General features: G+C 45.7%; 2 protein-coding genes across 8 annotated transcripts in view; both read right to left on the reverse strand.

Annotated features, from left to right (window-relative positions):
• Positions 1 to 563: 563 nt before the first annotated feature.
• On the reverse strand, positions 564 to 7590 carry PLPP5 (phospholipid phosphatase 5). The gene is made up of 7 exons (XM_067544904.1): positions 7372 to 7590; positions 6281 to 6389; positions 4861 to 4951; positions 3905 to 3968; positions 3111 to 3235; positions 2549 to 2719; positions 564 to 1897 (listed from the first exon to the last, which is right to left on the reverse strand). Exons 1-7 carry the CDS (start codon positions 7431 to 7433, stop codon positions 1728 to 1730), a joined length of 792 nt encoding a protein of 263 aa, XP_067401005.1. The 5' UTR covers positions 7434 to 7590; the 3' UTR covers positions 564 to 1727.
• A 533-nt stretch (positions 7591 to 8123) lies between these two features.
• Positions 8124 to 15494, reverse strand: part of NSD3 (nuclear receptor binding SET domain protein 3) — a 66948-nt gene continuing 59577 nt past the window's right edge. For all 7 annotated transcript variants that reach the window (XM_067544931.1, XM_067544939.1, XM_067544922.1 and 4 more), the window contains one exon: positions 8124 to 14799. In XM_067544931.1, coding sequence (XP_067401032.1) covers positions 14558 to 14799 — 242 coding nt within the window. In that variant the 3' untranslated portion in view covers positions 8124 to 14557. The remainder of the gene's footprint in view (positions 14800 to 15494) is intronic.

Below are 15494 nucleotides of genomic sequence, written 5' to 3' on the forward strand. Positions count from 1 at the left end.
GTGCAGGAATAGCTGCTTATGAAATGAGTGCATTTTCTGTAGGGATAAGAGTTTCAGCAAAGCTCACGATTCAATCTGTTGTTCTCATCTCACTCCTGTCCTTGGGAGGGAGAACATGACATAAAAGTGATGCCCAATTCTAGAAGTGGCATAGCTCACCTTGCTACTGTCTTTCAGCTATGTATAAAACCACCACAACATTAATCTCAACCCTACCTGCTCACCTCCAGCCAGCCCACATCTTGTGCTTTTGAAGGTTATCTTAAAGAATAACTGCTGCTTTCTTTTATGGATTGATTTCAGAGAGATGTAACCCTCAAGGGTTGAACAAACCAAACCCAGGGTCACCTTTCCCACAGTTGTGAAGACACAAATGGCATTTGCTACTGATTGTCACCTCTCATGGGTACTGCTGTACACTGAGGCTGCAAGAAAGGTGGGAGGGATGAAGCAAACCTTGCCTAGAATAGCTAATAAAGAACAGACAAAAATGTCTGGCTTTATATAAAATGAGCCAGCTACCAAAAGACTGATGATATCCCCAATGATGTTCTTTAGTGCCAAAAAATAATACAACTCATTTCACAGAATTAAAATCAGCTTTTTATTTGACATTAAAAACCCAGTAAATAACCATGTGATTCAGTTACTACACTACTACTCCCACAAAAAAAACCCTCAACAACCCTGAAACCCTGCACTTGAGTGCTCTGAACTATTTTAGCTGTCATTAACAGGATCTACTTCACATGCCTCAGCTTGGTATAGTCAACAGTTCCAGCACTTCACTTTTTTCTCACTACAGGTGTAAAGTGCATTTGAAATTAACGTATTTCCTATGACACAAAAAGAATGCAGCTTGCTCAGCTGGTCCACAGGGAAGCATCAGATTAGGAAAGATGCTGCATCCTTTCACCTTTAACAATTACAAATGGAGCTACACATCCACCCTACAAAGTAACAAGCCCCGGGATGGTGCTCTACCAATAGAGAAACCTTCTCACCCCCAGCCTCCTTTGAGCTTGGAATTTAATATAACACACTGCAGCCCGCCCACAGCTAGTCATAATTCTTAACACTGGGCCTATGAGTGACAGGCCCTGGTGGCATTAGGCAGTCATACCTATCAGACAGCTCCCTGCCACTACGCTGCTCATCTTGGCATTTCCTTGGGAGGGTGAAGGAACACAGGAACTGAATAAAAGCGACCAGGGTGAGGAGGATACAGACCAGCTAGCTTCATGGGTGATTTGGGGAGGATGCCGGAAGCAAATGTCTTTACAAAGGAGGGGGAGAGCTTTGTGCAGTGTCCAAAAACCAACAGGGCAGGGAGAGATTCCGAAGGCGGCCCAGCTCCTGCATGGTTGGACCCTTTGTGGGACGAAGCTTCCTCAACAAAACCATACCTAGGGTGCTCTATGCTACAGGGTAGGCCACGCAGGCTTTGATCTCTCAATGCACACAGGCTGGAGTATATTCACTTACACAGCCTCCTCCAGGGCTGGCCTGAAAGGGGGGGGTGGTGTTACTCTCAAACAAGAATGAGACGCAGCCCAGGCCTGCTGAGGAGGACCACCTATCTCATTTGCAGTGGGAGCCATTCCTATTCAGCTCTCAGCAGCATCCTCCCTTGAGTTACTCCGTTACTTTGACGGGTAGGCGGTGAGCTATGGTCCCAAAAACAGTGCCCCTTCCCCACCCTGGGATCAGCTAAGTGCATCCCATCATTATACTTCGAGGTGGAAGCTGGAGCTGGCCAGCTTTTGCTCCTGTGCTGGCAGTCGTTTGGCTTTACATGGAAATGGTTTATGGCACTCTGAGTCAGTCAGGGAAGGGTAATGCTGCCTGTAGCACAGATATGCAAATGTGAAACCAATCGCTGAGCCAACCAGCACATCTGTGGAGTGGAAACAAACATGGGTTATTCACCCCCAGACCGGAGCACTGTGTCACTGAATCTAGGATGCTGTGCTCAGCTACCATGGTGACAGGCAAGAGGGGGCCCGGGCAAATCCACTGATGTTCAGAGCTCTAAGTGGGGCCACGCCAAGGTCACTTCCAGGTCCGTGAGCCCCAGATACACTAGGCACTTTAGGTACCTGTCCCACGGCACAGCTACAGCACTACACAGCTGAACCAAATGTCCCGGCAAGTACTACCGCCTGCCATCCTCAAGCCAGCTCACATCAGCTCTGCCGCTGACTGGTCAGCTATAGAGCTGAGCTGAGCTGAACACACCCGTCACAGCAAGCCCTCTGCCGTCGGTACTTACGACCTGGAGTATGTTTGGAGATCAGGACCCTGGAAATGACTTTCCTTCACAAACATTCCCTGCTCCCAGCTGGAGCCCTGGACATCAGTGTCCTCTGCTACCCATCTAGGGGCTTCGATAGTGCCTATCACCACGGTCACTGGGCATGCCCCAACTACATAACAGTTACCACAGGACACAACCCCTGCTGTCCTCTGCCCCAGCTCCCAACAAATGTCTGTCCAATTGCCCCCCCGCAGCTGGCAAACACGAGTCAAGCAAACCGGCACAGCTCACCTTGCCAGTGGTGCTTGTAGTCACAGGTGCGGGACAGCGCAATGAAGAGCGCACAGAGCAGGGGTGATAAGGAGGCACAGAGCCGCCAGGACTTTCCACGCCCGCCCGGGGCAAAGCAGCGCAGCTTTCCTGCCAGGTAGAAGGAGGAGAAGGCAAGACCGGCAAAGGCAACTAGACAAAAGGAGGAAATTCATATCACTTAGGAAGTCGTGCTCCAAGAGCCAGCTCAGGGGGTCCACGCCAAGGACCATCTATTGCCAGGAGTGATTTGACAGTATAAAGGACCCCGCTCAGGCTGTGAGGCCTGAAAGGCAGGAACAGTGAGTCTGGGCCAGTGCGGTAGTGCTGACAGCCGGCACTCTAGCACCCATCCTCTGAGGAGCTCTGCAAACAGCAGGGAGCTTCGTGCACCTCCATTTTACAGAGGGAAAAGTGTGGCCTGGCAAGAAGTCAATGAACATGCCCCAGGCCCTATGGCAAGGCAGTGGCGACGTTGATCCCCCCTCCCATGCACCGGCTCCCCATTGTTTGGTTCTTCATTACAAAGAGGAAAAACTCTTACAAGAGGAATGCCCACTCGGGAAGCTCTTGCGTCCCTCGGTCACCACATCCGGGTCTCCTGTGCACACCAGCTTGGAGTTTGCCTGTCCGTCCGGAAAGCAGCGGTAGAAAAAATCAGGCCGTGGCCTAGCGGGAAGAGAAGCAAAGCCTGTGACCATGCGCGGGAGGAGACACTTCTAGGAACCTTCAAAAGAGCCACACAGCACCCAAACCTGCGGGCCCACTCCAGGGACCCAGCTGAGCTGGTTCTGAAAAGGATATTGGGGGAAGGAGGGGCTGAGGGGCAGAGAACAGGACATGGATTCCTTCACCACCCGTGGCTGGTGGCTCTGCAAACGAGAGAGCCTGACTAGAACAAAGTCATCGCCATTCAACAGCTGCTCAGCAGCCTGTCTGGGGTCCCGGTCCCAGGCCCTGTGGATTGACAGGTAGCCACCCCCCAGCGGCAGTGTGGAGTCAATGTTCCCCTCTGAGCCTGGCAGGCACCTCCCTCAGCATAGCCTAGTGCGCTGGGGAGAGCATGCCGGGAAAGCCCCCCTTAGCACTGTTGCTTTGTGGCGACAGACTGCCATTCTCCGGGGCCGTCAGGCCTGCCTTGTCCCCACCCTAAAGTCACTGAGGGTGGGTGTTTAAAATGGCCCCTGCGCTGTGGTTCGGAGTGAGTGCCCCCAGCCTGTCCCAGCACCTTCCCCGCAAAAGGGTCTGGGAAAATACAGGCAGCGCATTGCTGACTGCCATATAAAAGGCTGGCTGGGGCCATGGGCACTGGGGCTGGCAATTAATGGACTTTCTTACCTCCCCACAACTAGCTTCAGAGCGTTTGTGAAGACCCCATTCAGAGCAAAAGCAAGGCTGGCAGCTGGAAGAGAGCAAAGAGCCTGGGTCAGCATCCTCCCTCACACACCCCCCCACACGTTAATATTAGCCAGCCCCACGCCCGGCCCTGCAGGTGGAGCTGACTATACACCTGATCAGTCGCCTCTCCCAGAGGGAGGCTTCAGCTGCTGCCGCTGCTGCCTTGCTGTGTGTGTCTGAGCTGACGTAAGGGAGGTGGCGTTTTCACCTTATGTGACACCTACACGGGCAGTAAGGAAGACCATGCCTCACCCAGCAGCGCTGAGCATCCCCTGCAGGTGTTTGCCTAGGGGTTGAAGGGACTGGCTGTATCCTGGCAAAGTGGATGTTCGGGCTGGACTCCGGGTCGACGAGGGAGGAAGAGGGTCTGAGGGGGCGGGGGGGCGGGGGGTAAGCTCACATATTCCTGCTCATGACGTTTCGTTGAGAGCAATGGGTGGAATCCTGGCCCCACAGAAGCCGGTGTTTTGCCACTGACGTCAGGGGAGCCAAGACGTTGCACAGTAAATGGAAGGCGCACAGGTGCAGTGCGGTGGGAGACAGGCTGGTCTCAAAGCCCAGCGAATGGGCCCCAAGCTCCCGAATGCACCCTGGCCACCAAGCTGTAATGACCAGCAGTGGATTCAGGAGACTCCTCCTCCCCTCAGGCCACGCTCAGGCACACTGAGGTGTCTGAGCTGTAACAAGGAGATGCTCTGACATTAGCTACATCAGTAAAGAACCACCGTGTGAGCCCGCTGATGCGCCACAGGTGCTGATATAGCCTGACCACGAGCCACTGGGCATTACTGCTGCTAGGACGAAGGGCTTGTTTGCCCAAGGACGTCCCCAGGTCAGTGTAGTGTTGGCAGTGCAAGCTGCAATGACAGTGACTGTCAGGACTGGGGGCAGCTCACCCAAGCAGGCCTCCTGCGTGTCTCTGCAGTCCACTTTCATGAGGAATTTTGCCAGAAGGATGAATGTCAGGGGAAACAAAAACGAAATGAACTGCAAGGACACAAGACAGTATAGTAACAACATTGCACATCTGATCATGGAGCTCCCTCAGCGTCCCAACCAAAAATCAACGCCCGAGCTGTTAAAGGAGATCAAAGACCTTTACCCCTAAGCCAAACAGTGCTCCCCCCGCTTCACGCTTTACTGACCAACAGCTGCTCCCAGCTATTAACATCGGTAGCTAACGCTGAATAAGCCTATGTACCAGTAGCATAGCTTCCTCTCTGCTGTCTGCCATCCTGCAATAACCATGCCACCCTCACTTCTGTGCTGCTGCTGGCGGCAGCGCTGCTGTCAGAGCTGGGTGTCTGACCAGCAGCCGCCACTCTCTGCTCTGCCCTCAGAGTTGGGCGGCCGGAGAGCAGCGGCTGCTGGCTGAGCGCCCAGCTCTGATGGGAGCACCACCGCCATCAGCTTCTCAGGGCCCCCAGAATAATTCTGCACCTCCCAAAGGGGCGGGGCCCCTGGTTTGACAACCTCTGAAATAAGCGACACTGGTACTTCCAGTAAAATTTATTTAATAGTTAATATATGTTTTTGTTTTTTTCACAAAATGTAAAAACTAAAGATTCTCTGTAAAAACACAAATTCCACGTTTTTTCCTGGCAAACAGATTTCTAGGATCCCTGATAATCACACTCATATAGGGCCTGCCGCCTCAGCTTGCATTCATACACATCACTTCCACTGTGACGCTCCCTCGCTGCTGTTCATTCGGACATTGCTTCCTAAGAACAATGACACCCCTGGGCATCTTTCACTTTCTAGGTGCTTTGCAAATTTTAACTAATTAATCCATCATCTGTAGCATCCAAATTGTTTGCTAGGGAGAAAAACAAGAGCAGCTGTCCAGAGAGAGCAGTTGGTATTGCTGATCACACAGGAACAATGTAGTTTTGCGGATTACATCACAATACCCAGTGCTGCAAGGAACGCTCTTGACACTGGACAGGCCCAAAAGTCATTTGCTATCACTTTGGGAGTCTAAAATAGCATTGGACCATATTCCCAGGCAGTGTGAGACATGCAAACCCTGCAGCACTGAGAACCTGACAGCGAAACTGACTATGAACAAACAAGAAACTGATGTTAGGTGTCCAAGCTGAAACACAAAAATAATCTCAGAGCATCAATAAAGACAGGTAAATTGGATTTTAATCATTCATTCCCTTATAATAATCTAAAGTATCATTAGTAACATGAGTTAAGAAGAGTGTGTTTGTTTCCAGGAATTTTAAGATGATAGTTTTTCCTTTAAAATAATAGCTATTAGTGAAAGAAAAATCCTAAAGAGAATGTAGGGAACTGGTGAATACTTACAAACATGAGCTTAGTTGGTACATGGTCCGCTTCTATATATGGGTTTTTATAAAGCCACATCTCTTCGGGCTGTATGACACGTTGAAATGGAGGCAGAAGTTCCATGATCCTAAAGAAAGAACAACAGAATTTGGAAAGATGCATGCCAGAGGGATTTGGATACTTCTAAGGAGGTGGTCAGTTGAGTGAATCCTACTTTCTCTCTCTCACAATACAAGAACAAGGAGACACCTAATGAAACTGAAAGGTTGAAACTGATCAAACATTTTGCACACACCTATGGAACTCATTGCCAGGAGGCACTGCTAGAAACACTCAAATCACCCAGCCAGCACAAAGATTCTATTCCATTACCGAAGGATCCAAGAGGTTGGTCGAATTAAAAAAGGCGCCAGCCATTTACGTGACTAACATGAACTCCATTCTCATGTACACTAGCTAGGATAAAAACACGAGATAAAACTACATGTTTCTGGACAGGAGCCAGCCACTGTCGGCTTGGGACGAGGAGGAAACTTCCCCGATGAGCAGGTTATTGCATGATTGTCCATGAAGCACCCGTCACAGGCTGCAGTTGGAGGCCGAGTGCAGAAACAGATGGGTCACTGGTACTCATTCTCAGCTATGTCCAAGCCTATCTTTCTAACCGCTTCATAGCAGGCGGGCTGCATCTCTGGGTGGGTCCAGATGAGAAAGCAGCGCTGGTTTAAGGTGTGGATTGAAACCGACACAGGTAACCCAGTGCAAAAAGGGGTGTGGACACACTGGCTCTGGTTGAAGCGTGGGGTGTGGACACACTGGCTCTGGCTGAAGCGTGGGGTGTCTCACAGGACTGCCGGACTGGAGCAGACCCGAGGACGAGTTCCCTCCAGCCTGACAAAGGAAACCAGCCCCCCGCCCCGGCCCGGCCCGGCTAGGCCAGCGCGGGAGACCGGGCCTAGCGAAGCGCTGCCCTGCGGGGCCGGGGTGCCCCGGATAGCCCGAAGGCAGGGCCCGGCCCGGGCCCAAGCCACGGAGAAGATGGGGCCGCCTCCGGACAGCGCTCCGCCTGAGGGGGCAGGAGGAGACCCGCGGCCCGGCCCCTCACTCACAGGCAGGCCGCGAAGAGCAGGCCCCGCACGCAGGCTTCGCCCGCCAGCCCCGGCCCCCTCATGGCCCGGCGGGCGGGCGGGGCCGCGACCCCCGGCGACGAGTGTCCCCGCCCGGCCCGGCCCGGCGGCGCTGGCTGGCGGCGGCTCCTCCCCTGCCGGGCCCCGCCGACGTGGCGGGCGGAGCAGGTCGGCTGCTGCGCGGCGGGCGGCCCCACGCGGGCCCCGCCCGTCCTGTGGGCGCCGGGCCACAGCCCAGCCCGGCCCGGCTGTCATCCCTGCCTGCCTTCCCCGCAGAGCCGAGCAGAGCCGAGCCCGGCCTCGCAGCCAGAGACTTAGCCTGTCTTTTTGTTTAAAAAAAAAAGGGGGGGGAGGGTTAATTCTTAAAACTATAGGGGAGAGGAAATTCACACACACCCCTCCAGGGAAGCAAGATGTAACCCTAGACAGAGGGGGAAGGGGAAGGGGAAAGGACCCCCTGCAAGCAGTAAACCAAGGGCTTAAAATAAGAGCTATGCCAAGGAAGCTTATTCCGAAGGGCAGCCAGGCGGCTGTGTGTTACCTTGTGTGCGCTCTCTGAGGGTAAGCCGCCTCTGCGCAGGGGTTTGTAAAATGTCCAGTCTACCTGGCGTGCTACATAAATAAGACCAACAGGAGACATTTAAGCCACGTGCTAGACTATCCCTATGTCTTGGTTAAAAATTTTGAATTGTCAAGATGACCAAACAAAAAAAAACCCTTTGCGGAACCAGTCCTTCCTTCAGACATTCAGAAAAGCACCTGCTCTCATGAGCAAGACTAGAATTCCCACTGGTACTGTATTAGTCTTTGGTCATCGCACATGCACACTTAATAGTACAGGTGGCAACTGACCGTATTTATGAAGAACAACCAATATATGACTTTCACAACCCCATTACATACGCATTTGGAAAAGCACAAATATTAAATATACACTAAAGGTCTAAGTATTAGATGCTACATTAATGATTCAGTTCTGCTAGGGATGACAGCATCAGAGAACAAGTACAAACAATCAGGCCTTGTTTTATTTTTCAAAGCAACTGACACTGTTGACCCTAGAGGCTTTGAAATATAAATTTAAACTGTTCCTTGTAGTTGTACAAAGTTCCTCCTGGGGTGCTTTGTAAAACAGAGTTGCAGAATGCTTTCTGTAGATTCCAAGCCTTCGCTCTATGATCATCCATGTTAAAGAGATTATTATAAATACACAGGGGCTCACTCTACAGAGATTTTCAAAAAACCCAATTCCCAATTGTAACTTTTTATTGTCAGTTGAATTCACACATTGGTGTCAGTAAATATTTTACATTATATCTGTTTACTGGTCAGTTTGTTTGTTGTGTGTTTTTGTTGTAGCTGGATAATTCAGAAGTAATTATGTTCTCTATCCATAGACTGAAAATTACAATATGAAAAAAATCACATTCTTAATTGGAACATTCAGAACAATTTATTGAAGTCAATTTCAAGCAAAATTTTAAATCAGTGGAATGTCATTAAAAACCTTCCCAAATTAATCCTCACAGAAGCAAAGACACATCTGAATTCCAAAGTATTTGTAAAATAAAAAAGGCAACATCTCAGTAAATATAATGTACAAAAATTATATGTTCCTACCATCACAACATTCAGTAAGAAGCTAAAATATTACAGGCAATTCTAAATACACTATAACTAGTTGACAATAAGCTGTCTATATACAGGTTAACCAAGCTTTACAGGTTTCACACTATGCAAGAGAACATAGGCCAAACACCACCCCATCCCCCAAATATTGTATATCTCAAAGTCTATGCAGCAACATCAAGTCATAATACAGTAATGCCCCAGTGGAACATCCCCAGGGAAAATAACACTACTTTGTTAGTGTCAAGAGCTTCTAGCCAAGTACTAGAAACTCTTAAGATATTGACTTTAGTGAATATTGATGCTTTGCTATTAAAGACTCAAGTGATTTAGTTAAAATAACATTTCACAGAATCTACAAAGTTTGTTACAGATAAAGTCTACAGAAATAACGACTCTACAAAGGTCATTGTTACAGATAAAGATTACATGGAAATGAAAACGGAATCTGTAGGTATCTGTGTTTGTTGTGCAATATCACTTGTGTAGGTACAGATGGGTTACATTTTTAATAGCAACCCCAAATATGCACTTACCCTTATACAAAAAAGACAATTGTATTACTAGCCAGTTGTAGTTATTTATATCATCTTGGTTTTCAGTGGCAACATGGTTAGTTTGCTTATAAATGAAAAAAATATGACACTAGAAATGAGATACGGATCAATATTAATGAATAGGAAGCAAATGTGTTTCATTCAGTCTGTTTGTAAATCAAAAGTGAACAAGAATTCCTTAAAACGTCCAGTGCTAGGCTATGTGACAGATGTTTGGGATCGAACATATAGCCATAGCTGCTTTTCAAACTAGGAGACACCATTAGAAATAGCAGCTCTCTCACTCTTGTGCACAAATGCAATCAGTACCACATGATAAACAATGAATGAATGGCTTTGGCAAATTCATATCTATTTTCCCTTTTTGTTTTTACATCATCCTATATGAAGCACAGAACTTCAGTTTTATAATCTTCCTCCCCCCCAAGCAGTGAGATATACCTCCCTAGGGTAAAAGGTATCTGAGTTTGCCACTCAGGAATAGAGTATAACAGGAAACAAGCTCCCACCCCACCCCTTTTCTGAACATCTTGAATACATCCAGAATTTCAGGAGTGTATCATAAGTGCAAATGTGTTTTGCTACACAAAAATAAGTGGCGCAGGATGAGGAAGTTGATGTAATATTGAAAGTAAAGGATATCAAAAAGTCAAAATGTTGCTAGTGTCTCATGCAATACACTTCTCCTTAGGAATGTGCATAAATCTGAGACATCTGCTTTGAAAAATCTCTCTATTTTGCCTTGGATACACTATACCGGGATGGGGAAATCGTGGCTGATGAACCACATGTGGCTCTTTTACAGTTAAAGTGCGGTTCACAGCATCCCCTGTTGCCCCCCTCCCCCCCACCCAATTCTCCACCTACCAGACTGAGGTCAGGAGCTTCTGCCCTGTGGCAAGGCGGTGGGGCTAGAGGATTCTGCCCAGCAGGGAGGGGAGGTTTGGCCACCCCAGCATTATACACTGGGAGTAGAAAATAATGTTTAATTCAAGTTGTTTGGTAAAGAGATTTTTGATGTAGCGTACAACAAAATGTTATCTACGTATAAATAAAATAGCTGTAAAATAATGAACTGCAGAGCTTCAAGTACATTAAACCCTGAATTCAATGAGGCAGAGTTTTCAATGTTAAAGTGACTACTTAGTACCAGCGGCAGACATTCCCCATTCCCCTACCCCACCTCCATAACCCCAGCCAGATCATTTTTGTTTTTGTTGTAAAGTTCATTATACACATACTGTACGGCTAGATGTTCACTTTCAATTATGTCTAGTAATTGTGTCTTTTCTGGTTCAACCTGGAAACTAAGATATAACAAGTTTTTAGTGGAAAGGCCAAGCATTCCCTCTTACTCCATGTTAGATTCTCTAAGCCTCTGGTGGTAAATGTAGTGAAGGTAATTCATCCAGAAAAAGTTGCCCCTACAGTTAGCTGTCCTGAGCTGTAAACGCCTTCTACTCTTACATCCTACTGACAAGATAACAAGCCAATTTTACAGACTATCGAAACACTGCAGCAATTAATCCTTACACCATAAGGGCATGGCCTGCAGCCCCTCTGATCTGAACTAAGATGCATACTCCATAATAAAAGGGCTCCAGTAAAGAAAACCAGAAACATCTGTGCAGGGCAGCTCAGGTGTTGCATTATTGTGTAGCCAGCATTGGATTAAGATCTAGAATCAGGCGTCTGCTGAAAGTTTGACCCTATTTTAAAATTTAATAGACAAAAAAATCCAAATGAGGGGAAAAAAATAATGAGACTGGCACCTTCTTCACTTAAGAAAGGGCTGCCAGATTATTATGTACAGTTTATTAGAGTGCCTTATTTTCCAGTCAGAAGGTAACTAAAAAAAGCACATAATTCTCTTCTTTGCAGCAAATTGCAGGACTATGGATTAAAACCTCCAAAACAAAAAAACTCTGGCATTTTTCCTACAGCTCAATTCAGAGACACTGAAAGTTGAATTCAACAGCCCCTCAAAAAAAACAAAAACCGACAAAACAAAAACAGAAAAACTGCTCTACTAAAAAGTTACGTTATTTTTCCATTCATTTTAAATACATTTTACAAAAACATGGTTAAAATTTGTATTTCAGCAATCTGTGTTCTGCATACGAAACATCACCTAGAATAAAGAGTTATCACCAGTTATCACCAATCTACTTCAACCAGATATTCTCTTATTTCATTCAAAGCTTCCTGATACTTTGGAAATTCTCCTACTGTCCAACAAGTTAGAAAACCAATTCAAATTTTATACTCCTAATTATACAAATTTAAAAGCTATCCTTGTCCTCACACCACCCATGTCTCAGCCCAGCTGTTGGCTGCTTTCACTTACAGTTTTCTTATATAAAGGATTAAACAAAAAAGGACAATCAGCAAGTAGTTTGAGATAAAAGAAGATATAAAGTGACATGGCAGAGGAGTAACAACTGACTCCATGACCCTCGCAGCATTATAATGATCTGCTAAACTTTCAGAATACCTTCATATGCTCAATTACACGCAACATACTGATATGTCATAGAATATATTTTGATCATTTCACATGGCAATTAATATTTGGAAACTGCAGTAAGCTCATTGACATCTCAAATGCTTAAGGCGGCATTTTAACATTGCTTTGCCATTCCTCCCCAGTCAATGACAAGACAGTGTTGACATATTATAAAAGAAAGCACATGGGAACATTTCACTATACAGTATTTGCCAAGTTCAGCACTTTCTGGCTTACCATACCTCAAAATCATCTGAACAACAGTAAGCCTAACATTTTATTATACAATGTAAACAAATCAGGTCTTACCGACACTGTAGCAAGGAAAGAGCTGTGTTTGGAATTTTAGAAAAGGGCGAAAACCCCCTCCTTTAAGAGCTTTTTTAAAAAAAGAGACTTCTCACACAAACAAAAGAGCTAAGGAAAATAAAATCCTATTTTGTTTAAATATTGTGTGTGTAAAAAATACGCAAATATAGCACTGCTTACAAGCAAGATTAGTGTTTTAGGCATTGACTTTAGTATTGACCATAACATGGTAAGCGATCTGCATTTTCCATCAGCACTCTAAAGCATAAACTGACCGGAAGATCACATGAGAGAGCTATACTATGTAACAAAACAACCAAAAACCAAACCCCAAACAAACTCAGTTTACTGGAAAGGGATCTGCAAACTGCTCCGAGAGGAATAGCTGCCAAGTCAGTTAAGTGGCATTTCAGGTGCTTCAAAGGCTGAAGTGTATTTTGTTAATTTTCAATTGCACAAGAAAGAAAAAATGGTACCCATGTGATTTCCCCTCTTCCCCCTTAGATTAGAAGTAATCTGAGAATAAAAAAGGAAACCCGGTACATTTTTCCACCCCTTTATTAAGTTATTTTCTGAACTGACATGCCACCATGTACTATGCAGTTTCCCCAGAGACAAGTTGAATGTTCTTCAGAATTAATAAGTTATATCTCAGCCATGTGCCTGCCATGCCTTGTATTAATTCCTTCCATGTGGGGGTGGCTCTGGAACACCAAGCGGCAGAAAATTAGTGTAAAGTTAGCTAGTAATATCAGTACACTAGCAGTTGCCTACAAATTAAAGGATTATAGATGACTATGCTAACTCTATTGGGATATACACAGTGCTTTGTAAGATTGAGGGTGCCTCAGTGTAGGCCCAATATATACCCTGTTAATTCAGGAAGTGCTTTTTAGAACTGATTTTTCACTTCTGGATAAAAACCAAAGAAGATAAATTCAATCAGGAGACCATATCCCCTCTTCTCCTCCCCACCCCTCCAAAATTTAAACACCCCTGCTCCCCAAAACTCTTTTAAAACACACAATACATACATGGCGCTGATCCCGTATCCCTTTAACACTCAAGAACTCCCTTTGAAACCAATGGACATTTGGGAGGAAGGTAAAGGATCAGGCTCTAAGAATCCCCATGAAACAAGCACAAACTTAGAATACATTTATAAAAGGGCTCAAGCCTACACCCACTGAAATCAATGACAAAGCTCCCAATGACTCCAACAGACTCAGGATCAGGACTTTAGCTATGATGAATGTGGTGCAATGTTCAGATGACTAAGCGGTCCTCGAATCCTCTCCACCCAAAACTGCCCTCCAAATTAAGTGAGGCAGAAAAGCGACCATTGCACAATTAAGCTCTCTCTATGCTTTCTTTGTCAGCAAACACCACTCATTTTAACAATGAGGGACCATAATTTTTTCCTCTCTCCTTTTTTGTTAAAAAGATCCAGTGAAATAAAAAGCACTCCAAGAAAAAAAAAAGTGGGTAACACTTCTAATTTCCTATGTGAAAATCTTTACAATGTTATTCATAATAAGTTAAGCATGATGATATGAGAACCACCTTCTCAAAAGACCTTTAAAGATTAATGCTACTTGAATGGAGGCATTTCACTGTCCACTGGTCAGACACCCACATCACTCCTTATGATAGTATGTGAAAGCTATTTGTGGAGCGGGGAGGGTTGGTACTCTCCTTTTTTAAATCACTAGACAGACACATTATACCAAACTGGTTTTGCTACTCAATTTTTTTTAGACACACTGACTGATCAGGACCAGAATCCTCAACATCCTTTAAAATTAAATAAATAAATATGCTATGTTTTCCTTTCTACACTTAAAGAACATATTTGAAACACAATATTCTTTTCAACGTCAAAAGGTTTGCTTTTTTTTGTTTTTGTTTTCTTAAGAAAGCCAAGACATTTCTGTTTTCCACAGTAAGAGCTGCTGAAGCACATTCAAAGGTAAAGAAAGGACAAGAACAGAAAAAACAAAAAAAACAAAAAAACCAGACACCACTGACTGCTTCCGCCTGCCAAGATTAGATGGTCCCTTTCCCAGTTCCAACAAGGCAGGTCTGATGAAGAAGACAATGTGTCATAGCAGTCTCTTCAAGTTCACCACCTATTTGCCACCTTTTGTTTTTTTTGGGGGGAACAAATTTATTCCTTTGCTGCTTCTTCAGGATTCTGCGGTTGCAATTTGCATTTTATCTTGCTCCAGTACTCTGGTGCCACAGGAGATTTGGGGTTATGCTCAGAGCAGCAGAGACGGCCATCCAATGCTGATGCCACCAGTGCTCCTTTCTCATGATCTTGACAGAATGAATGAGGGCAAAACTCGCAGAACGAAATCGCAGGATTGCTACAGATGTCACACTGATGCCATGGACATTCCCACTTTCCTGAAGATGGAGGAAGAAAAAAGGAGAGAGACAGGAAGTTGACATTAGTCTTTATCTGGGCTAGATAGTGGAACTGGTCTTTGTCACTCCATGTCATGTAGAGTCATTCAACTCTAGCTGTAACAGATACTCCCAAAAGCCAGCTCTTATTTAAGTTCCTGCATCTGTCTCTCACAAGGATTGGACTGGAAGCAGTTATCGTTGACAATTTTACATTTTTGAGCCTCGGGTTGGCTGTAAGCAAAACATTACTGCACTGCAGAGCCAAATATAACCAGATCAACCTGCCTTGGCATTAGAACACACTGTATCCTTGCAAGAGGGCGAGTTGGCTTCTATGCATGTCTCATTTGTGAAATTCACTGTTTTATTGATCTGAACATATATAATCATTTGGATACACTCACAAAAATGGGTATCCTAAAATCATTCTTTAGAACAGAATCACACCATACTACATTGTCAAAAACACAGAATGGCTGAGTTCTGAGTAATAAAAGAGAAGGTGGCGCTCAGACAAGAATGGGTTGGGGAAAGGCCATTTTTAAGCACAAGCAAACAGAGACCACCACAAAACCATGCAGGCATGCATTAGCATAACCACATGCCCAACGGTCAGGTTGTAAAATTAGACTGAGCATGTCAAAAAGGAAAGTTAACAGCTTCTCCTTTCCCTCCTGTTGAAATCACGCTAT

This window comes from Emydura macquarii, unplaced genomic scaffold (genome assembly GCF_026122565.2).
Source record: "Emydura macquarii macquarii isolate MOO-44397 ecotype Brisbane River unplaced genomic scaffold, CSIRO-AGI_Emac_v2 contig_201, whole genome shotgun sequence".
Taxonomy (NCBI): Eukaryota; Metazoa; Chordata; order Testudines; family Chelidae; genus Emydura; species Emydura macquarii.